Consider the following 24,497-nt stretch of genomic DNA (forward strand, 5'->3'; position numbering starts at 1 on the left):
TTTATTAAACAAAAAATATGTATTTCAGTTTATTTAAATTTTTTTTAAACACATTGTTATATAACTATATATTTTATTTTACTTATTAATTTTTTTTTTTTTTTTTTCTCTTAGATTTATAAATATAGAAATATTAAAAAAGTTCTTTTTAAAATAATATATTGATTAATGGGATTAACCATATTTTTTTTTTCCCCCTTTAAGAACAAATATATTAATTGTAGTAAATATAAAAATCATTTCTTTAGATAATTAGATAACTTTCTAATTTTATGCCTTATTTTTATCTACTTTAACTATTATGTAATTCTTAATAAATATTTATTAATATTATAAAGGTTAAATTTATATATATATATGTACATTTCATTGTTATTTTTATTTAAGTTTCAATAATTTTTAAAAGTTCATGAGAATACATCTCTTTATTAATACTTAATGTTTATAAATTGTATGAATAGATAATATAATTAAAAAAGGGGAAAAAAAAAAAAATTTACATAAAATTATATTGAAAAAAATTAAATAATTTCAATATATAAACCTTAAAAAAAGAATATTACATAAATTACAAGAATTAATTATTACTTTTAGGTGCAATAAAATATACTAATATCTTTTATAAATAGAAAAAAAAAAAAAGGAAAATTGTATAATCGGAATATAGTTATATATATATAGATAGATAGATATCTAAAAAAGTATATTAATTACAAAAATATATACGTACTAATTAATATTTTAATAAAAACTTCAACTATAAAAACAATTATAAAAGTATAATTTTTTTTTCTTTTTACTTTCTAACAGCATCCTATTTTTTTTTTTTTTATTTTTGGTGGTATAGAATTGTGTGATATATGAGGATAAATTAGTAAATAACCTTCTGAAGGTTTTAATCCATTATTATATTTATATCCGAATTTTTCAGGATTAAAATGATACATAGTAATATTTTCGTTTTCCTTTCCTGGAATAAGAACATCAGTTGGTGATAAAGATGGAAACGTAAATTTTTTATTCATACCTTGAATTAAATTCATATTTTTCTGATCTGATAGTTGCATTACTAAATTTTCATATCTTCCTTTTTCATATTTGATATTTCCCTTATTTTCATCTTCATTTAATTCGTCATTTTTTTTTATCAGCTCATTTTTTACTTGATTAATTATTTCTATATTTTTTTGTTCTACTGTATCTTTTTCTTTTACTTCGTTCTTTTTTTTTTCTCCCATATCTTCTTTATTTTCTTTATCCTTTATATTCAATTTTTCATAATTTTTTGAATATTTTGTAATTTCATCTTGTTTTTTATGTGCAATATTGTATATTTTTTGTTTTTCTACGGAATTTACATTATTATTTTCTTCAGCATCTAAACCTTTTTTCCTTTCTTCTGTAATTTCCTGTTTTTCTTTTCCCTTTTCCTTTAATTCATTTTTTGTATCGTTACCAACTTTTTCTTTTATATTTTCTTTATCACCTAATTTATCTTGATTTTCTTCATTATCTTCATTTCTTTCATTTTTTTTATTCTTTTCATATTTGTTTTTTTTATCTTGCATATCTTCTATCTCTTTATTTTTATCTGAAAAGAGATTTTTTAAATTAACTTCATTACTTTCTTTATTTTCGTATCCAAATATATCATTATCACTTTTTAATTCATCATTTTCTTCAACTTAAAAAAAAACAAGTATTAATATATATATATATATATATATTTATTTGTATACATATGTATATTGCATGAGCTATTATTTTTTACATGCATAATTTCATATATACACACACAAAAAAAAAAAATTAAGTAAAAATAATAAATAAAATAAAAATATAGGTTCGTATTTTAATAAATATATTCATTAAATTAAATATTAATTCCTAATATGAATATAAATTTTTTTTTTCAGTTATTTTACATAGTTAAAAAAAAAAAAAGACTAAAAAAAAATTAAAGGTTTTTATACCTGATCTGTATAAATTACTAAATCCATACATTTTTCAAGCTTATGTAGAAAATTACAGTGTTTATTAATTTTATTTTTGAATAAAATTAGTATAATTAAAATATAAATAAATATTATTTGAAATAAATTTCTTTTGTAAATTATGTTACTAAAAAAAAAAATAAAAAAAATAAATATAAAAAATAAAAAAATAAAATAATAGAAAAAAAAAAAAATATATATATATATATAATATTTTTTTTTGAAAGAAAAAGTATCTCTTGTACGGTATGCTAAAAAAGTACAATATATTTTACTTATTTCTAAAAAGATTTAGTAAATATTTCAATAAAAAGTAATTAATCATAATTCTACATAACTTTTATTTAAATTATAGAAATTTATTTATAATTTTTATTATTTGAAGAATATATTTTTGCTATTATTTATTCTTAAAAGAGTATTTTATGCTTAATAATACAAAAGAAAAAAATGAAAAAAATTGCGATACTTCAAAAAAAAAGTAATAGCAAAAAAATTAAAAAGATAGAATATATATTTCATCAAAAATGGAAATTGATATAAGTACACAATTTAAAAATTTATTATAATACTATACCGCGATTATGTAAGAAATTAGGAATTCAAAATGTATTTATCTATTTTAAAAAACATACATATTGTTTTGAATATATATATATATATATATATATTATATAATAAAATGTAGCACACATATAACACTGTTATTTAAGTACAGTAGTATTAATAAATAATATATTGTAAGCTAAATATGTAATTTACTATTTTTTTTTTTTTTAAATTGGTAAAAAGTCTAAAGAAAGAAAAAAAAATTTATATATTAATATACCATCATAATTATAGGAACTAATTTAATTAATTATATATACGTTTTTTTTTAAAGTATTATTCTTACTAAATGGATAATTAGAAAAATATAATTTAAAAAAAAAAAGCTATGCACATATAAATTATGATGACATTTATTTATTTCAAGAAAAGCCTTTTCATAAATTATTAAAATACTTCACTATTTATAAAGATTAAAATATAACTAAAAAAGATATAAGGCTTTTTTAATGATAAAAAAAAATGACTCCTTTAGAAGTTAAATCTATTAACTCATATTGAAACACTTTTATTTATTTTTATCTTTTTTACAAAAATCTACTTTATATGTACAACAACAAAAATTTTCAAAATAAAAAAAATACTTCATTTTTTCATCATATTACTATTTTACTTCCTTTTTCTTTTTCATTTTTTTTTTTATCTAAAAAAATTGCCCAAAATATTTAACTGAGATCATATTGAGAAAATAAAAGAAAATTAAAGTATTTATGATTATAAAATATCATGTAGTTCTTTTTTTTATTTGTAAATACTACAAAATTAAAGAGAAATATCAGAACGAAAAAAAAAAAAATATAAAATAAAATAAAAGAATGTAAAAAAAAATTGAAAAAAAAAATTAAAAAAAATTAAGGTACCATTTTATAAATCTCAAAAATTTAATTTTAAAAATTAAAAGATGGAAATATCAAATATATATTACTAAAATTTATATTTTTGTATGTATTCCAATTTAAATATATATTAATACATACATTAATTTAAGGAATTATATAAATCTTATTATGTGTCAATTTATGTAAAAGTTAATAATACAATTTTTTTTTTTTTTGAGATGAAAATATTTTTCTAAATAAAAAAAGTAAATAAGTAAATAATATACTTCTTTGTAGTTTTCTTCTTTTTTTTTTATATTTTTTTTATTTTTATTTTTATTTTTTTTATATTAAATAAAAATATATTTCATTTTGTTTAAAAAAAAATGGCTGATGGTGAATACAGTTTTTCCTTAACAACTTTTAGTCCAACTGGTAAACTAGTACAAATTGAATATGCCTTAAATAGAGTATCTAATAGTTCTCCAGCTTTGGGTAATACTTTTAATTAACCTTATTACTTTATTTTTTAGTTTTTTTTTTTTTTTTTTTTTTGCATTTAATTGTGCATATGTGAAATTTTATTTTTTTTTTCTTTAAAGGTATTAGAGCAAAAAATGGAGTAGTTATAGCTACAGAAAAAAAAAATCCAAATGAATTAATAGAAGAAAGTAGTATATCGAAAATTCAGCAAATTAGTGAACACATAGGAATTGTGTATTCAGGTATGCCTGGAGATTTCCGTGTATTATTAAAAAAAGCAAGAAAGGAAGCAATTAAATATTCCTTACAATATGGTAATGAAATATTAGTTAAAAAATTAGTGAAAGAAATAGCATCAATTGTTCAAGAATTTACACAAACAGGTGGAGTGAGACCATTTGGGATATCTTTATTAATATGTGGATCTGATACACATGGTAATCATTTATATCAAATTGATCCATCTGGTTGTTATTTTAACTGGAAAGCTACATGTATTGGAAAAGACTATCAAAACAATATTTCTTTTTTAGAAAAAAGATATAATAATGATATTGAAATAGAAGATGCCATTCATACAGCTATTTTAACTTTAAAAGAAAGTTATGAGGGAGTTATGAATGAGAAAAATATTGAAATAGGTGTAGCTTATAATAACAAACCATTTAAAATCTTAAAACCAAATGAAATTAAAGATTACTTAATAGAAATAGAATAAATATATAAAATAAAAAAAAAGTTTTAGGTTTTATGTAAATAAAATAGTTAAATAAACATAATAATATGTAAAAACTTAATAAAGAAAAAAAGAAAAATTAAATATCTATATATAATACATTAGAATAAACAGCACATATGCAGTATAACTTAAAATATATTTATAAATATACATTAATGAGAAGATGGATAGAAAAATTACAATTATCATAAATTTATAATTATATATATATATATATATATGAAATAAATAATTATATATAAAATAGGATAACAATTTTATAATATACAACATAAAAAGTAAAACGATATATTAGTATAAAATAAGAGTAATAATACGTAACCATATCATAATAAACATTTTAGAATCAATTTATTTTTATATTTATTTATTTATTTTTTTTTTTATATATATAAATATGATGAAAAATAAAAATTAAAAAAAAAAAAAATAATAAAATAAATAAAACCTTTTATATAAAAATTTTAAAGCATTTTTTTTTTTAAAACTTAAAAAATTAAAAAACTTTTATGCATTATTTATAAAATATAGTAATTTTTTTTTTTAAACCTTACATATATATAAAAATATATGAGAATTATTATTTCATAAAAAATATATATAAAATAATAAATGTCTAAAAATTTAAAGAAAAAAAAAAAGAAAATATTTGCAACTTAATACAAGTATGTAGTAATACAAAAACAATTTAAAGTTGAAAAAAACTTTTAAATAAAAAAGAAAAAAAAAAATAATCGTTCTATTTCTATATAAAATAATTAAAGCTTTCAAAATTTTCTTTTATCTTATTTTTTTATTATTTTATGTTTTTTTTAAATAAATTTACAGTAGTATTATTTTTTTAAGTATTTATAAATATTTTTTTTTTTTTTTTTTTTGGAGGGTGCTCTTTATGAAATATTTAAACGAAATTTCGTTTTCATGCATATATATATATATATATATATGTGATTAACAGAAAAAAAAAAATAAATAAATCGTAATTTTGTAAATACAAATGTGATACTAAAAATGTTCAATACATAAAAAATTTAATATTAATTATAAAAAATTCAAAAAAAAAGATTTTTTAATAAAATTATGTCAACAAAAAAGAAAGAAAATTTTATAAAAAATTAATTTTTTTTAGAAAATTTCCATATTTATATTATATGAATTTATAAGAAAAATGAATCACATAAAAGCTTTATTTTATAAAAACCAAACTAGTAGAAACTTGTTTTTTTCTTTAAATAAAAATGTTAATAATATATTAAAAAGGAATATGAGTTCTAATAAAAAAAATTCAAAGGATTGTGATGCTAATGTAGAAAATTTAGCTACCAATTTGCCCAAAGGTATAAGAATACCTATAATGAAATATCTATATGGTACTATATTTTTAATGGCTTTTGTTCCAATTTGCCAATCACTTTACGAGACCAATAAATATTATAGTGAAGTAAATTAAAAAAAAAAATAAAATACACATATAAATATATATATGAAAAATATAAAATGTTATAATTTTTTTATATTTTTTAACTTTATAATTTTTTTTTTTTTTATAGAATAAACATTTATATGAGAAGGAAAAAAATTAAGATATATTTTCCAGTGTGATTTATTTTTAGGGATGTGTTAACATTTAAATATGTGTATATATAAATATAAAAAATGCTATTTATATATTTATACATTATAATTTTTTAAGTTATTGTTTTGTTTTTATATAACATTAAGATTATTGATACTTTTTATATATTTCTTTTCTTTTTTTTTAATTTATTCATTTATTTATATATTTACTTTTTTTTTTTTTGGTTTTTTATGTTTTATTTCATTTTCAATATTAATATATTTTATTAAAGAATTTATTACTTAAAAAAAAAAAAAAAGAGCAAAAGAAGATAAAATATAAAAGATTAAAAGAAAGATTATTTTATTTCATTTTTTATAAGTATTCATAAACATTACTTAGCACAAGGTACTAAGAGAAGAATAGAATTAAAAAAAATTAAGTAATAAAAAAAGAATAATAAAAAATAAATAAAAAATAAAGCTTTAAAGGGATAATTATAATAAAAAAAAAAAATTTTTAACAAATTAAAAAGGTAACTTTTCTTATAATTAAGTTATAAAATGCCTTTAAAATTTAAACCTACTTGAAAAAATTTGATTTTATCAGTTAATTGATACAATAAAGGAAAACAAAAAAATAATTCTAAGGATATATTTTTTTGAATATAAGTCATTACTCCAACACCTGTTGAAATTCTAGTATCACTTATTAATTGTTTAAATGAAGGAATTAAATTATTACTTAGTCTTCCTAACTGTACATAAAAAAATAATATCGGATTAATATTATTAAAATTTAAAATATATTTAAAAATAAATTGAATATTGGAAAAAAAATTAGCACCTAAATAATTATAATTCATTTCATAATTTTTTTTTTTTTTATCAAATTTAAAACATTTCTCCGCGCTACCAATGCTGCTATACTCAAATCCTCTTAATACTAATGAACTTCCTATGCTTCCAGTAAAATTAAAATTATTTAAATACGAAAAGTTCTCTTTCCCATAATCATATTTCATTCCATTACTTATATTAAGATAAGCAAAAAAATTTTCCATTATTTTTTTTATATATAAAAAGTTTATGTGATTTTTAAAAAATTTTGCTTCACAAAAGGGTAAGGAAATTTCGTTTTCTATTTCATAATAATAACCAGAAGTAGGGTAAAGTGAACACATTAGTTCATCATTCTTCGCATTTTTTAATACGTAATTTAATTTGTCTTTTTTATAATTGTATTTTATTGTATTTTTAATATATTGATCACATAATTTTAAAATTTTATCAGATGGTATGAAATTCCTATTTATTTTGTGAAGTATTTTGTTAAAATTTACTTCCCAAATAAATGAATGATTATTTTTTAATAAATATGTTTTAATTGAATTCATTTTAGTTATATAAGAGCACTTTGTATTATTTAAACTGCTTACATTACTTTCTAGTATTAGTCTATAATTTGTTAAATATTTTAAATAAGGAAATATAAAACGAAAAGAAAAATTATTAGTATATAAACTACTTATATTCGCTTTTAATTCAACACCATTTATTGTTTTAAATATATAAGGCATATTTACTTCGAAATCTGCAGTAATTTCTCCCCTATTATTAACATTTGTTCCTATCATATAATTATTTTTTCTTTCTTTTAGCTTATAATCTACCATTACATTTTTATTAAAACTATTTAATTTTATGATAGGATCACCCTCAAAAATATTTAAATTAATTATTTTATCATTACACTTTTTTATATTAAAAAATAATTCTTCTACATTATTGCTTTTTTTTATATCGTCAAATATAAAATTCAAATTATTTCTTTTTATTTTGTTAATTCCATCTAAATTTATTATTACACTATCAATTTTTTTTTTTAAATCTAATTCTATATTCATGTTGTAATTCCAACAAAAAGTATATATATAAAAATAATATATATTTCTATCTATATCAGTGGTTTTTCTTTTTTTTATATTTTCATTAAAAATATAAATTTTTAAATAATGTAGTTTTATATATGTATATATAAACTCAAATTATAAGTGTAGAAATTATTATTCGCATATAACTAATTCTGTTTTTTTTTTTTTTTTTAAAACATTAGAATATAATAGTTCTTTAATATACTATTATTTTTTTTTTTTTATCTATTAGCATAATTCATGTTGATATAGCAACTATAAATATCTTATAGTTTTCTTAATATTTTAATCAAATAAGTTAATCGACTTTATATGTTTTTTTTTTTTTTTTAAAGAGTTTTAATGAGTTAATTTTGATGTTTTAAAGTATTTAATATTTTTCTTTTAAATAATATATAAATATAATAAAATATGTATTCAAATTCAAAAAAAAAATTTTTTTTTTTCACATTTAAAAAATAATATTAATAAATTACAAACATAAAATATTAAAATTTTTCTTATAAAGTAACAACAAATGTATATATATAAATTCACAAAATATAATTATTTAAAATAATTCATATATTTGATTTTAAGTATTTCTTTTTTTTTTTTTTTTTGTATAATTATTTTTTGCGTTTAATTATTATATCAACAGAATACATATATATATTATATGTAGAAAAAATGTTGTAATTTTTTAAATAATTTTTTCTTTTTAATATATCTAAAATTATATGATAAATTCTTATTTCGCTACTAGAAATATTTGGCATTTTAGAATTGGCTAATTTCATTTCCTTTTCATTAAAGTGTGAATCATAATTGTACGTAAGTTTTTTGTTATTTAAAGAATTATATATAGATGAGTATTTTTCAAATTGAATAAACGGATTATACTTTAAAATAAAATAGAAATAATTTAATAAGCTAATTGGATAACAATATAAATTACTTTTTTTCATATAAATTGAATCCAAGGAATCTAAAAAAAATGATATTAAGATGGACATATTTAGTTGCCGCATACTTGCTGAATCTATTTTTTTCTTAATTACATTTTTTATTTCATTTATTTTTATTTCATCTGTTATATTATATATTAAATCCTTTCTAAAGTTAAAAAAATTTAATTTTTTAAATAAATATTTAAATGAATATAATAATAAGTACATAATTATTTTAAAATAATTTTCATTTTTAAAATATAAATGTGTTTTTAAAAAACATAAGCTATTAATTAATATACAAGAACTTTGAATATTTAATTTTCTATTTTTCAAAAGGATATTTTCTTCAAAATCGATTTCGTCCATTTTTATTATATTATCATATTCATTACTTTTATTTTCCTTATTATCTAATTGAACATTTTTATTCTGTATTATTTTACATATATTTAGTAAATATTGATAAATTATAAATGTATTATTCTTGTAGTTAAAATCATTTTTAATTAAGCACCTAATAATATATATTGAATTTATAATATCGTTTGTTTGCAATCGATAATATAAATTATGCATTTTTATGAGAAAGGAATCTCTGTTTTGCTTTTCTATTAGATTTATTCTTTCATATTTATTTGTATGCATGAATTTAAAACTGTTAGATACTATTGTTCTAATATAGTCATCAGGAACGATGTTATATTTACTCACGTATAACAAATAAATAGCTAAGCATTTACCATTTATTTTAAAAATTTTTTTTTTAATATTTTTTATGCATTTTTCATATATAATTTTATCATGGATATTTAATTTACAAAGGGAGGATAAAATACTACATATATGATTCATACATAAATTATCTAATATATTTTTATTTTTTATAGAAGAGTAATTATAACTGTTATCACTTCTATTTTTATATAAATCATATTTTAAATAATTACATTGCAAATCATTTTGATTATTAGTATTGTTATTAATTTTATTATTTGCATAATCATTACTTATATTTTTTATAGAGTCCTTTTTATTATTTATGTAATTTGCCTCTTTTTTATTCATATCAGTATTATTATGTTCTTTTAATCTTTCAATCATTAAATTAATTATTTCTTTAAATTGCGAATCTTCTTCTTTATTGTACTCTTTCTTGTTTTCATTTTTTTCAATTATGAAAAAGGTGCTAATACTTGTAAATAAATTTATGAATTCCACATATTTTAAATCATTATTTATGATATACTTTTTAGAATTCACTTTTATAATATCATAAATATCACTATTTAAAAATCCACTTCTAGCATATGAACTCGTAATGTTAAGAAAATCTAACTTATTAATATTCTCTTTATTTCTCAAAATTAAATATGTAAAAATTTGAAATAAATGTGTATCTGCATAATTTAGCTTACTAAAATTATTGAGAATATTTGTTAAATGCTTTGTCAAAAAGTTAAAAATAAATAAGTTCTTATTATTAAAAGAATCTTTAAATTGATATTTTTTCGTTATTATCTCTAAATTTTTATTCAAATTTTCTTTTATTTTCTCTTTATTGCAAATGTTTTTTAATTTTTCTTTTCCATTACAGTTATCCTCTTTATAATTATTAAAATTTATACTTTTTTTTACTAAATTATGATCCTTTTTTATTCTTCTAATAATGTTTTCAAAAATAAAATGAATTTTTTTTTTATCTAAATAGTTATAAGATTTTGTAAATATGGTGACTACATTAGATGTGCATTGATTTGATAAATTAAGTATTACTTCTTTATTTGCTAATTTATTTAAACTTTCCTTGAACAATTTTATATTCAAGATATTTATGTTAATAAAACTGTTTAAAATTATAATAAGAGATTTGATATTAATACTATTTATATTTTTATATGTATAGTCAGCTAATTCATTGAATAACAGTTTATCTTTATAATAAAAAGTGGAATAAGAATGAGTAACACAACTTATAAAAATATCGGAACATTTATATTCTTTTCTTAATTTTAATATTATTATAATTTTAAGTAAATCTAATAACTTTTTATTCTTTTCTAACGATTTGCTATATGCATTTAAAATTAATGCTATACTTTGTTCACTTATATAACTAAATTTTTTTAAACTGCTAATTAATTTTTTTTTTAAAATGCTTAAATTTTTATTAGAATTATTCTGATAATCATAGTTTTCATTCGATTCATTTTCGTTCTCTCCATTTTTATTTACCTCATTTTTCTTATTTTCAATTAATAAGACATCATTATTTTCTTGTTCATTTTGATTGTTTTGTTTGAGCGTTAGTTCTATTAAAACACTTATATCTCTTTCTGTTAAACGATTTAAATTTTTATAATCTTTTGAAAATTTTTGTAATATATTTTCTAGTTTGACATTATCATTATTATTAGAGAAATAACTTATAGATTTAATTATATTTATTATATGTTTATTTAAATCTATTTCTTTAATTAATTTTTCGGATGCAAATTTTAGTATATCATCATTTTTTATATTAACTTTTGATAATGAATTTAGAATTAAACACAATTCTTCAATACTAAAATAATTTATTAGTTTATCATTTTTTTTATTTTCTTTATTTAAGTACTCTACATTATTATTTGATAACCTTTTCTTCTCTATATTCTTTTTATCATCTTTATTATCTTGAATATATTCATTTTTCTCTTTTTTTAAAAAATGAAAATTTTCTGAAAACTTGTTGCTCGTAGTAATTATATAACATACCTTTTTCCAAAATATCTTATCATCAAAATTTATTTTCGAAAATTTGTTTAGGCTTAAAGATATTTCATATGTATTAAAGTGAAAAATATTCTTTAAAAATTGTTTACTTAAATGAATTACATCATTTTTGTTTTTACATTTGTTAAAACTTTTTAAAAAATAATTAAACATTATTTCATTTTGTAATTTCTTCACTATATTAAATGATTTAATTTTAATTTATTTTTGATTTTTCATTTGTTCAAATTATATATATTTTAATGTATCATTTTATGAATAAATTTATTTATATATTTTATTTAGTATAAAGATATATTGTGTATATATATATTATATAACAATTCAAAAAATTTTATTTTTTTAAAACTCTTTTTAATAGAATAATCTTTTGGAATATAATATTTTTTTAATTTTATATATATATATATATATATTATTTTTATTATTCTAAAAAAATAAATTTACAAAATGTAATTTAGAAGATTTTTTTTAGTTTTTATAAAAAAAGAAAAAAATGGAAAAGAAAAATATATTTTTATTTTTTCGTATGATACATTTTAAAAGCGCCAGAGAATGGAAACAATTTATGAACCCAAAAATGTAAAAATAAAAAATGAAAAAAAAAAAAAAATAATAAATGAAAAGAAAGATAGAAAAAGGTTTTATGGATATTCTTTTTAATTATTTTATTGATACATATATATATATATATATACGTAATCATTGATTCATTTTATAGAGACAGAACTAGAATAAAAAAAATAAGAAATGTTAGTGAAAATGATATGATTCATAAGCATAGGATACTAAAATATCCTTATTTTAAAATGAAGAAAATTGGTTCCTATAGCAAAATAGTGAAAAGTAATGATTTCCTTTTTAATAGAGATATAGAAGTATTATATGACTACCGCTATTGTTCTATATATGAAAAATTAAAAGATATTATTTCATTACATCTAAAAGGTATTTCATAAAAATAAAATTTTATCACTATTAAAATAAAAAGTAAAATATATAAAAAAAAAAAAATGTTTTTAAATGAATTTAATTTTTTTTAGGAATAGTTATAAAAGAAAAATGTACTGATGATTTATGTTTTGAAATATATGACTGCTTACAAAATAAAGTATTAATCAAAAGAAAAAATGAAGGTTATTAAAAAAAAAAAAAAAAAATCAAATAGTATTAAAGTATATTAAAAAAAAAAAAAAATTATTTATAAATGAAATAATTCTAAAAGATATATAATTTAAAAAAAAATTAGACAATTTGAAAAAAAGAAAAAATATTAAAAAAAAAATAAAATAAAATAAATATATAATTTAAAAATACAAAATCAATTAAGTTCCAACTAATATATAAATTTTTTTAGAATTAGAAGCTGAAGAAATATTTAAAGAAATGCTTGAAAAAATGAAACAGAATAACTGAAAATATATATGTCTACATATTAAATTATTAAAGTTAATATGAAAATATAATACAATTTTTTTTTAATAATTAATTGTAATGTATATAAATTTTTTAAATCATAAAAATTATTTTAATATCCTTTTTTTAGATTTTAACTTTGCAACAATTTTTTTTATTTTCATATCTCTTTTTTCTGCTTTTTTTTTTTTTATTAATTCTGCTTTTTTTTTCATTTCATCAATTTTTTTCAATGTTCTTCTCCTAAATGATATCCATTTTTCTTCACTTTTAGATAGTTTTTTTTTTTTTATTCTTTTATTGTATGGAAAATATATATCATCCTTCGTTTTTTTGTTATTTACACTATTTTTGTTGCTAAATAAAACCTTATTATCAACTTTTTTTTTCTTATTATCTTTAGCTTTAAGATAAAATAAATAATTATCTTCATTATTTGTGATAGAATAAAAAAGTTTTTTAAAAACTGCAGCTTTTTGAATATTATCAGCAAAATGATAAAAACTTATCTCATTATTATCATTTTTTTCTGATAAATTACTAACTATTTTTCTTAATTCTAATGTGTTTTCTATTTCATTCATATAAATAAAGCATGAATTGTTATATGATTTTTCTTTATTTAAGAAATGTTTTACATTTTTTGAGGCACTTAACATATGATCATACTCTAATTTTTCAATTTTACATTTTATTTTAACCAAATTTCTCTCTTCTTCATCTATACATACAATAACTTTTTTCTTACTTTCATTTTTTAGAATAAATAATAAGATTTCCATCTTTTTCTCAAAACTATCAGCAAAAATATTCTCAAAATTGTATTTACATGTTTTCTCTTCTTTTCGATTAAAATAAAGCTTTAATTTTTCTATTTCACTATTACCTTTATTTATTTTACTTTTGCTTTTTTTACCATTCTTACAAGATTTATCTAAATCTTCATCATCATCTTTATTTAATCCATGTAAATTCATATCTAAATTTTCGTCAGAATTATCAACTAAGTTTTCATAAAAATTTTCAACTAAATTTTCGTCAAAATTCTCAACTGAGTTTTCATTAGAATTCTTAACTAAGTTGTCATCAACATTTTTAACTAAATTTTCATCAAAATTATCAACTGAATTTTCATCAAAATTCTTAACTGATCTATCATCAAAATTCTCAACTAAATTTTCATCGGAATTCTTAACTAAGTTATCATCAAAATTCTCAACTAAATTTTCATCAGAATTCTTAACTAAGTTATCATCAAAATTATCAACTGAGTTTTCATCAGAATTCTTAACTAAATTTTCATCAAAATTCTCAACTGAGTTTTCATCAAAATTCTCAACTAAATTTTCATCAAAATTCTTAACTAAGTTATCAAAATTATCAACTGAGTTTTCATCAGAATTCTTAACTAAATTTTCATCAAAACTCTCAACTGAGTTTTCATTTATATTTTTATCTAATAAATTTTCTACATCTTGACAATTATAACTAAAATTGTTGTTTATTTCTTTCGTTTCTTCCGAGCCAACTAATATTTCTTGATTTAATTTTTCATAATTAAAATTGTAATTTTTTGTTAAAGATTCTTGCTCATTTAAAAATGACTTGTTGAATTCAAAAACTAATGAATCTTGCTTTGATGTTACGTCAAAATATTTTAAAATAAATTCTTCATTTTCATTTTCGTTTTCTTTTTTTTCGGTAGCATTTTTCATATTTTCTATTTCCTTTTTTTTATAAGAAACGTAATCTTTAATTTTTGATAAAGAAATATCACTAAAATCAACTACTTCACTAGTTAATAATTCTTCTTTTCTATATTTTTCATTTTCCTTTTGTTTCAAGTTATTATCTTTATCTTCTTGTACATCATTATTTATTTTTGAATAATCTCTGTTATCATGTTTATCATTTTGTTCTTGTATAGTGTTATTATTTAATTTTAATTGAATGTTTATATTAATATCATAAGATTCAAGTAAATTGTTCATTTTATTTAATAAACTATTAATATTATTTACTTTTACATTGTATTTCTCTAATATTTCATATAAGCGTTCTTTCTCTATTTCATATATGTTAATTGAAAACAAATTTCCTTTTTTACTCTTATTATTATTTTTTTTTTTTTTAATAAATACATTTTTACTTAGAATATCAGTTATTATATTTTTTAAATCGTTTTCATTGTAGTATAAATTAGTTTTCATTGCTTTTTCTTTAGAATACTTATTTAATAAATTATTATAGTTTTCTTCCAATTCATTTAATTTATCATAACTAATGTTTTTACTGTTTTTGTTATTTAGATTTTTATAAAATTCTTCGGTATTCAAAATAATTTTGTTTGCAAATTCTTTTTTTTTTTGTTCTTTTTTTATAAACTCATATTCCAAATTTTTTAAATAACTAATATCTAAAATGTTATCATGTAGGCAATTAAGAAAAATTTTTTTAATTTCTTCTAATTTATATGTTTTTAACTTTTTTAATGAACAAATAAAATTAATATCTTTGTATTTCGTTAATCTAATTATATAAATCATAAAATCACTACTAAAACTTATATCATTTATATTATAATTTTTCACTTTTTCTATTAATTTTAAATTTTGCAAAAAACTATATATTTCTTCTCTTTTTCTTCTCTTCCCTAAACAACAAAAAAGACCACTAATAGAATCAACTAATCGAAAAAAATAGAAACAAAAAGACTTATATTTTTCATCTCTGTTTATTAATTTATTTATTCTTGTTTTTGATTGAGCTTCATTTAATTTTTTAAATATGTTTTCATCTTCTTCATTAAAATTTTCTTGTAAGTTCTTTATTTTTTCTTCATCATATAAATTAGATGCTCCATTATTAGAGAATATATTTTTTGATTTTTCAATTGATTGATTAGAAAAATTTTTATTTTCACTCTCATCATTACCTAACTCTTCATGAAGATTAATTTCATTTTTAATAGTATTATTAGAATCATCATTTGCTTCTTTTTTATATATATCCTTTGTAGAATCATTGAAATTTTCCATTTTATTTTGATTTCTAGAATTTCCCTTAATATAAGAATTGTTATCTTTTAAAGAATCGTCATTATTATAATTGTTATCATTTGCATTATTTAAAGAAATATTTTTATTTTCATTATACTGCAAATTATATGTACTATTGAATGTAAAAAAACTAAGAATACTTATAATTTCATTAACATAAACTGAAACATCTATTATACTCTTTGAATAAAATTCTGAAATTTTAAAAATATAGGAAGAAGTGTTTATGTCTAAACAATCTTTTAATTCTCTTTTTATATATGATCTAATCGATTCATACTTTGTTGGATTATATATATATTTTTCTTTTTTAATTATTTTAACCTTTTTAAATATATGATACAAATATAAATCATTATAATCATTTTCTTTAATTGCATTTAAAAATTTTTTACTTTTTTCTTCATAATTATTTTCTTCATTTTTTTTGATATTTTCATCTACACAACCTTTATTTACTTCATTTTTAACTAAGTTAATCCTATTACAATAAATTCCTTTTTTTCTTTTTGAATTTCCCCCAATAAAATGCTTTTTATAAACTTTGATTTTGTTTTTTTTAATGATAAAACAAAAACAAACTTTTAAAAGTATAAGGAAAACAACAAATAAGTATGATTTCATTAAAAATAATTTATATTCATATTTTTATTGTTTTTTTCTAGCTTATTTAAAGTTACAAAAAATTTTAAAAAAATTTTATAGATAAAAACAATACATAATTGTTAGATGTACTAATGAAATATAATAAAAAAAGAGAATTAAATTATCTCACTAACTCTGTTTTACATCTTATAAAAAACTTAAAATATAAATTCTCCTTTTCTTTTCTTTTTTTTTTTTTTATACATAACATTATTTTATTTTTATCCATAGCAAAAAAAAATTTTGAAAATACATTATAGAAATATGTATATTTTTTTTTTTTTTTTTTTTTTTTGTAATATCTTAAAAATTTATAAAAATGATAAAGTATAATATGAAATATTGTTGTGATGACATTTGTATTTTTCCTAGTTGTACTTTGTTAAATTATAATGGTAAAAGAAATTTGTAAAAATTTTGAAATAATAAGCATATTTATATGATTATGTACTATATTTTTTTTTTTTTTTCAAAGATAAGTTTAGTGATAGTTTTGGTTTAACTGCAGTTTCAACATATCAACTTAAAAATAATGAACAAAAAAAAAAAGGAAAAATTTATTTATTCAGACTTAAGGAAAATATACATGAAAATAATATGTCTGAAATGTATAAAATAAAAACTATAATATATAATTGAATCTTTTTTCTAATTTATTGAAGAAATGAATTAGATAATTATTTATCTTAATTCTTATTCATATTCTTATTTCTATTTTTTTTTTTTATTTGAAGAGATTACGTTTTAAGTTATGAAAAAAATATAAATTTCCACAGTGGAGTTCTTCAATCTAATTACATTTTTACAAATGATGTATGCAAATAAAATTTCATTTATTTTCAAACCACTGTTCTATTTTTTTATATTATTTTCTAATTATCTTTTTTTTTTTTTTCCTTTTTTGTTTTTATAGAATTTATTATTAGGAAGTATATGTGTTAATGGTTTTTATTTATCAGATGTAAATAAAGGAGATTATCATAAAATACTTCAAACAAAAGAAGAAGAAGATAATTCAGGTTATATACTTTGATAATAAGTTTATAAAAATAATGTAATTTAAATATTTTTACATAAATTATTCTTTAGGATTATCATTTGAAGCTTTTGATAACAAAGCTGAGTTATAATTTAAAAAAAAAAAATAAAAATGAGTAAATAAGCAAAATATAAGTAATACATAAATTAATATTTTATAATTTAAAATTTTTTTTTTAAAATATATTTTTAGAAAAATATGTATTTCTTTTAGCAATGGTGATATTTGCTATCTCGTTGATGGAATAAACAAAAAGTTATGGTTATAAATTAAATATATTTATATATATAGAGAAATAGATAGAAAATAAATAATTCTTATTTAATAAATTTTTTTTTATTTAAATATTCTTTTTGTGTTTATTAAAAAATAAAATTAAAAACACAGGAAAGCTCATGAGTATCATGTATGGTCTTGCACATTTAATGGAAATGAAAATATAATAACAACAGGTTTAATTTTTTTTTGTTTTATTTTTTATATATTTTCATCGACCCTTTTGAAGATAATATATGTTTTTTTTTTTATCGAAGGATCTGATGATTGTTCATTTATTGTATGGGATTTAAGAACTAACAATTTTGTTCAAAAAAATAAAAAGTAAAATTATTTACAATATAATTACAAAATATATATTAAAATTATAAATATCAAAAAATTTATTAAATTAAAAATTTCTATATATAAATATTCTATATTTTTTTACTTTTTTTTTTTTTCCCCCTTTTTAATGGTAGATCCCATTCTCAGGGTGTTACTTCAGTTAAGTTCGAAAATTTCAATCAATTATTATATACAGGATCGTAAGAAGACAGAATATATATATTTTTTTTTTTTTTATTTGTCTAACTTTTTTTTTTTATTTTTTTTAAGGTATGATAATAAAATTCGTATATTTGATTTACGAAATATATGTGACCCTTTACAAATAGTTAACGTCAATTCATCCATTTGGAGGATTAAATTTTTATATAAGTAAAAAAAATTTATTAAACATTAAAAAAATTACATATTATAAAAAAAAAAATTTTTTTCTGATAGAAATAACGAATTAAACAAACTATTAGTTGCAGCCTGTGATGGAGGAGCAAAAATATTTAAGAAAATAAATAATGGTATATTAAAATGAAAAAAAAAGACAAAGAAATATAAAATATTTATTTTTTAAAAAAATAATAGAATTTCATATATGTACAATGATATTTTAATTTTCCTTTTTTTTTTTTTATATATATAATTATTTCAGAATTTATTTTTAAAAAAGGTGTAACGAATAACAATGAATTAACCTATGGAATTGATGCTATTAATATTCTTAATAAAAAAAAAAAAAAAAAAAAAAAAATTTACTTTACCTGTTCTTTTTACAATAAAGAAGTGCAGATGTGGTTATAAAGAAAAAAAAAATTTTTTAATATAAAAATGAATATTTTTATTATGTTTTTTTTTTTTTAATTTATAAAATTAATTAAATTTATTATATATATGTGTAATAAAAAAACTCCAATAATTTATATATTATATGTATTATTATTTTCATCTATTATTTTATTTATTATTTATTTTTTTTTTTTTAAACATATTTGACATTTATTTGTTTGTTTTTTATAATCCTCATATACTTGATTCACATGATTAGTTTTCTTTTCTCCTTAATAGTTTTCATTTTCTTCATCTCTGTCTATATCTTTTCCAAAATAACCTTCTCCTTCTCGTTCATCTTCTTTTTCATAATTATCTTCATCATTTTCGTCATCATTCTGATCACTTAGTTCAGAATTTTCATCTTCATCATCTTTCTCATCATGCTCATCATCATCTAGTTCCTCATTATTTTTTGAATTATTTTCATTTTCACTAGTATGAAATATATCTATCCACGATGTTATATATAATAGAATTTCGTTAAATTTTTTTAATGTTTCTAATGAATATTTTTTATCAATATTATATATAAAAGGATAATCAAATTTTTTATAGTAAAAAAAATGCTGAACAGATGAAGAAATTACATTTTTTTTATCGCCATGTTCATTTAAAAAAATGAATAAACATGATCTTTTAAAAAAATTAATATCAAAAATGTTTTCTTCTTTATTCATCATAAATACATGGTTTTTGAAAATATTATCTATTGAAAATAAAGGTACAAAATTTCTACTAAATACATGAGAAAATTTAATTTTATCTAAATCAACAAATAAATATTCGTCTTTCTTGTTTTTACAAAAATTCATTAATAAATTGTTACCACTATTCTTCATAAATTCGTAAAAAAATTTTGTACTTTTATCATCTAAACAAATCACATATAAATTTTTTATTTTAAAGTAAAATAGCATTAACATAAGTATCCTAAGAATAATTTTTTTGTTTTTGGAAATATTTTCATTATAATTTAGTTGTGGATATATAGTAAAGCTTTGGGATAAATATGATATTTTATCACATATATTTCTTACACTAACATTTAAATTTTTTTCATTTCCGCTTAATACTAGTATACCTTTATCTGTATCAATATTTAATTCATTAATTTTTTGAAAACTCTTCTTTTCATCATCAATTTGACTTGATAAATTAATAATGATTGATCTACTTTCACTTTTAAAAAAATTATAATCGCTCATTTTGGGTATACATATATATGAATAATTGTTTTCAGCATCTTTTAGAATATCATTACCTTCCTCTTTAGAGAAAGAATTGCTTTTTTCATTTTTATTTATAGAATTTATTTCATTATCATTTTTTTTAATATTTTTTGATATATCACCTTTATGTATTTTTTTAACAAAGTTTTTCATAGTTTTATCTAATGAATGGCAATTATAATTATAAAAAATAAAATTATGAACATTTAAATCATTTAAAAAATTGTTTTTACTTAAAAAGTCAGCTATATTAAGATTTTTTAAATCATCGAAATTTTTTTGTAGTATTGAGAGTCTTTGTTTTACATCTATTATTTCTTTTAGACTTTCAATAGACAATTTCTCATCTATATTTTTTATATATTCTGAATTACTAGAATGAATATGATCCTTATTTAAATCATTTAAAGAAATTTTATTAGTATAAGTATTTTCTTTATCTTCTTTTTTACCAGTGATATCATTATTTATTTTAGATTCATTACCATTATATTTTGTGTAATTGCTATTATCATCAGCATAATCATTTTTATTAACTAATTCTTCAGAATCCTCATCTTCATGAACTATTGAAACGTGCTTATTTATTTCTTCTGTCTTATTTTGTTTTATTTGCTTTAAATCATGAATAGTGCTTTTATAGCTTTTTAAGTACTTATATTTCAAGTATATAATATTTTTATATATTTCATTTTTTAGAAAATGTAATTCTCGTTCGGAAATAGTGTTAACGAATATATTATCAATATTTAAAAAGTATCTACCAACACTATCATCAATATACATTTTTTTATTTCTGATATCGTTTTGAATTTCTAAAAATAAACTGAATTTGTTATAATGCTTATCTTCATCATCATTTTTATTTTTTTCTAGTTCTTTTTTTAATAAAATATTTAATAAATCATAATTTAAATTGCATAAATTTAAAATATTATTCTCCTTTTGTTGCTGAATCCTCTTAATTTCATCTCTTTTTTTTGATTCTCCATTCTCAGAATTATTATCTTTGTTTACATTGTTGCTATCTAAATTTTCTTGTAAATTGTTATTTTTGTTATCTATTCCATTATTATCTTCCTCTCTTTTTTTTTTTTCTTCATATTCATTAATTATTTCATCAAGTATATCTTCATATTCGGAATTTCTGATTTTTTCTAAATAGTTATAATTATCATTAGTATCGTATATTTTAATGTTTCCTATATTTCTAATTTTATTTTTTTTTAAATTATAAAATGTTTTCTTTCTGCTAGTTAAAAATAAGTTACAAAAATAAAAAAAACAGTAAAAATTTTTCATTAAAATAAAATTATTTTATTTGATAAATTTAGAAAGAATCAAAAGAGAAATTAAAAAAAAGGAAAATAAAATTAACAACCCTTATAAAATTATTCTTACTAAAAAGAGTATTCTTTATCAAAAGAAGGTGATCCTCTAAAATTAGGCTTACTGGGTAACTACTTACATAAAAAGTGTTTATTGCAAAATTATTTTTATATTAAAAAAAGTACTACATACAAAAAAATAAAAAAAATGTCATCTCTATTAAGGATGATATAATAAAAAAAAAAAAAAAATTAATTTATTAAGATATGATTTTTTTCCTTTTGTTTTTTTTTTTTTTACTATTTTCAAAATTTAATTTATTTATTAAGATACTAAAAAAAAAAAAAATGATAATATTTTCAAATGGTAAACTGTTTTAAATTTATAAATGAAATTTTGTTAAAAAAAAAAAAGTTATGTTTAAGAAATGGTATATTTGAAAAAAGGAAGCATTTATATAGCATAAAAATTATTGATAAATTAAAAAATAAAGATGTAAAAATATACGATGATTCAATTAAAAAAAAAAAAAAGATAGAGAAAGAAAAAGATAAATTAGAAAGTGAAGAGAATAATTTAATGAATACGAAAAATGATTTATATGAAGTGAATAAAAATAAATCCATTTTTTATGAAAGCGAAAGAATTATTAAATGTGTAGGTGGTAATGGTGGAGATGGAGCTATAAGTTTTAGAAAATACAAAAGAAAGGTTTTCGGGAAATTAGGATTACCTAATGGTGGTAAAGGAGGAAATGGAGGGAGTATTTACTTATGTTATTCAAATATAGAAAGACAAAAAAAGAAATCAAAAAAAGTAAACGATGAAAATAGACATATTTATATTAATAATTTAAATGAATTACCTTGTGTTTTATCTGCAACAAGTGGAGAAAAAGGAAAATCAAATCAACTGAGGGGAAAAAACGGAAGTAATATTTTTATTTATTTAAATAAGATATGCCATATTTATAAACTTTTCTCAGATGCAGATTCAAATAATAGTAATAACTTAAATGTACATGAAAAAATATCAAATAATAATTCAGAAAATGATAACAATAAAAACAAAGAATTAAATAATTGTAATAATTTGGATAATGACTTAATAAGAAGGAATTTCGCACAAGAAGTTAGAAATGATTTGAATAAAAAAGAATTAATGAATAATAATTTAATAAAAAATAAATTGAACGAAATTGCGATTAATTATAACTCTAATTATGAAGAAAATGTTTATAATATTTTAAAAAAAAATGATCCTGTGTATATTAAAAGAAATAACCATATATTAAAAGAAATAGTGAGTTTGGATAAAAAAATAACAAAAGAAATATATATGGGATTTTTAAATGAAGATAATGATTGCATATTACTCTCAAGAGGAGGAATAGGAGGAAGAGGAAATAATATGAAAAATACTTTTTCTTATGAAAAGGGAGAAAAGGGAGAAACTAGTTTTATAAAAATCCTTTATAAATGTATAAGTGATATTTGCTTTATTGGCTATAGTCAGTCAGGAAAATCTACCTTGTTATCATTAATTACTCATAAAATATGTACAGTGAATAATTTATATATATTAAAAAAAATTTATTTTAAAGACAACTTTCAAATATCGGTAGCTGATTTTTTTAATTATAATGATAATTTACAAAAAAGGAAAAATACAGAAAACATACCTTATTTTCGTATTAACCAAAATTTATTTAATTATTTAGAATTAACACATTTAATTGTTATTGTTCTTGATTTTAAGCATAATTTGAGTACCCAGTTTTATAATATTAGGTAATTACATGAATTTGAATTTAATATTTTTACAATAATTATTATATATGAAATTAAAAATATACATATATATATACTTGAAAATTATAATAGACATATAAGAAAAATTATAGAATATTAATATATAAATTAATATATGTTTAAACTAATATTTATATATATATATAGACAGGAGTTAAAGCAGAAAGATGAAAGGATTTATAAAAAGCCATTTATTGTTGTTATTAATAAATGCGATATAAATTTTAAAGAAAATATAATGAAAGCTGAAGAATCTTATAACGAGATAAAAATGTATGATAGTAATGTTTCCATCTTTTTTATTAGTGCAAAATATGCAATAGGAATAAATGAATTCGTTAGCTGCTTAAGATATTCTATACAAAAATTAAAGCAAAAAATTTAATTTTCTTATAAAGTTTATTGAAAAAAAAAAAAAAAAATAGTATTATGAAGATAATAAATAACACGATAAACAAATATAGTTAAATGTTTAGTGCTATTTTGCACTTTATTATTAAAAAAAATATATATGTATATTTAAATATAAATGAAAATTATCAATTATATTTGTTATTAAAATGAATAAAACAAAAAAAAAAAAGAAAAAAAAATTCAAAAATAAATAATATCAAATATATTTTCTTGTAAAATAAGCAAAAAAACAAAAAAATTGGAATTTGAATAAAAATTAACAAATACATTTATTAATAAGATAAATAAAAAA

The 24,497-nt window shown here is 17.4% G+C and overlaps 10 protein-coding genes across 10 annotated transcripts; 5 read left to right on the forward strand and 5 right to left on the reverse strand.

Annotated features, from left to right (window-relative positions):
* Window positions 1-803: 803 nt before the first annotated feature.
* Window positions 804-2,004, reverse strand: PRELSG_1139600 (conserved Plasmodium protein, unknown function; the record flags this gene model as incomplete). The annotated part of the gene is made up of 2 exons (XM_028677684.1): window positions 804-1,684; window positions 1,974-2,004. The coding sequence occupies 2 exons, from the start codon at window positions 2,002-2,004 to the stop codon at window positions 804-806; spliced, it is 912 nt and encodes a 303-aa protein (XP_028534048.1).
* A 1,803-nt stretch (window positions 2,005-3,807) lies between these two features.
* On the forward strand, window positions 3,808-4,622 carry PRELSG_1139700 (proteasome subunit alpha type-2, putative; the record flags this gene model as incomplete). Its single annotated transcript, XM_028677685.1, has 2 exons — window positions 3,808-3,916; window positions 4,024-4,622. The coding sequence occupies 2 exons, from the start codon at window positions 3,808-3,810 to the stop codon at window positions 4,620-4,622; spliced, it is 708 nt and encodes a 235-aa protein (XP_028534049.1).
* A 1,189-nt stretch (window positions 4,623-5,811) lies between these two features.
* PRELSG_1139800 (conserved Plasmodium protein, unknown function) lies at window positions 5,812-6,226 on the forward strand (the record flags this gene model as incomplete). Its single annotated transcript, XM_028677686.1, has 2 exons — window positions 5,812-6,084; window positions 6,194-6,226. 2 exons carry the CDS (start codon window positions 5,812-5,814, stop codon window positions 6,224-6,226), a joined length of 306 nt encoding a protein of 101 aa, XP_028534050.1.
* A 531-nt stretch (window positions 6,227-6,757) lies between these two features.
* Window positions 6,758-8,107, reverse strand: SAM50 (sorting assembly machinery 50 kDa subunit, putative; the record flags this gene model as incomplete). Its single annotated transcript, XM_028677687.1, has 1 exon — window positions 6,758-8,107. One exon carries the CDS (start codon window positions 8,105-8,107, stop codon window positions 6,758-6,760), a length of 1,350 nt encoding a protein of 449 aa, XP_028534051.1.
* A 635-nt stretch (window positions 8,108-8,742) lies between these two features.
* On the reverse strand, window positions 8,743-11,991 carry PRELSG_1140000 (conserved Plasmodium protein, unknown function; the record flags this gene model as incomplete). Its single annotated transcript, XM_028677688.1, has 1 exon — window positions 8,743-11,991. One exon carries the CDS (start codon window positions 11,989-11,991, stop codon window positions 8,743-8,745), a length of 3,249 nt encoding a protein of 1,082 aa, XP_028534052.1.
* A 343-nt stretch (window positions 11,992-12,334) lies between these two features.
* PRELSG_1140100 (conserved Plasmodium protein, unknown function) lies at window positions 12,335-13,254 on the forward strand (the record flags this gene model as incomplete). Its single annotated transcript, XM_028677689.1, has 4 exons — window positions 12,335-12,420; window positions 12,560-12,786; window positions 12,882-12,974; window positions 13,196-13,254. The coding sequence occupies 4 exons, from the start codon at window positions 12,335-12,337 to the stop codon at window positions 13,252-13,254; spliced, it is 465 nt and encodes a 154-aa protein (XP_028534053.1).
* A 107-nt stretch (window positions 13,255-13,361) lies between these two features.
* Window positions 13,362-16,937, reverse strand: PRELSG_1140200 (conserved Plasmodium protein, unknown function; the record flags this gene model as incomplete). Its single annotated transcript, XM_028677691.1, has 1 exon — window positions 13,362-16,937. One exon carries the CDS (start codon window positions 16,935-16,937, stop codon window positions 13,362-13,364), a length of 3,576 nt encoding a protein of 1,191 aa, XP_028534054.1.
* Window positions 16,938-17,277: 340 nt separating this feature from the next.
* On the forward strand, window positions 17,278-19,392 carry PRELSG_1140300 (conserved protein, unknown function; the record flags this gene model as incomplete). Its single annotated transcript, XM_028677692.1, has 12 exons — window positions 17,278-17,353; window positions 17,434-17,566; window positions 17,693-17,771; window positions 17,872-17,977; window positions 18,048-18,081; window positions 18,190-18,258; window positions 18,385-18,449; window positions 18,531-18,597; window positions 18,735-18,800; window positions 18,871-18,972; window positions 19,039-19,112; window positions 19,244-19,392. 12 exons carry the CDS (start codon window positions 17,278-17,280, stop codon window positions 19,390-19,392), a joined length of 1,020 nt encoding a protein of 339 aa, XP_028534055.1.
* Window positions 19,393-19,649: 257 nt separating this feature from the next.
* Window positions 19,650-21,953, reverse strand: PRELSG_1140400 (conserved Plasmodium protein, unknown function; the record flags this gene model as incomplete). Its single annotated transcript, XM_028677693.1, has 1 exon — window positions 19,650-21,953. The coding sequence occupies one exon, from the start codon at window positions 21,951-21,953 to the stop codon at window positions 19,650-19,652; it is 2,304 nt and encodes a 767-aa protein (XP_028534056.1).
* A 390-nt stretch (window positions 21,954-22,343) lies between these two features.
* Window positions 22,344-24,176, forward strand: PRELSG_1140500 (GTP-binding protein, putative; the record flags this gene model as incomplete). Its single annotated transcript, XM_028677694.1, has 2 exons — window positions 22,344-23,770; window positions 23,939-24,176. The coding sequence occupies 2 exons, from the start codon at window positions 22,344-22,346 to the stop codon at window positions 24,174-24,176; spliced, it is 1,665 nt and encodes a 554-aa protein (XP_028534057.1).
* Between the last annotated feature and the right edge of the window lie 321 nt (window positions 24,177-24,497).

The sequence above is a fragment of the Plasmodium relictum genome (assembly GCF_900005765.1).
Source record: "Plasmodium relictum strain SGS1 genome assembly, chromosome: 11".
Classification (NCBI taxonomy): domain Eukaryota; phylum Apicomplexa; class Aconoidasida; order Haemosporida; family Plasmodiidae; genus Plasmodium; species Plasmodium relictum.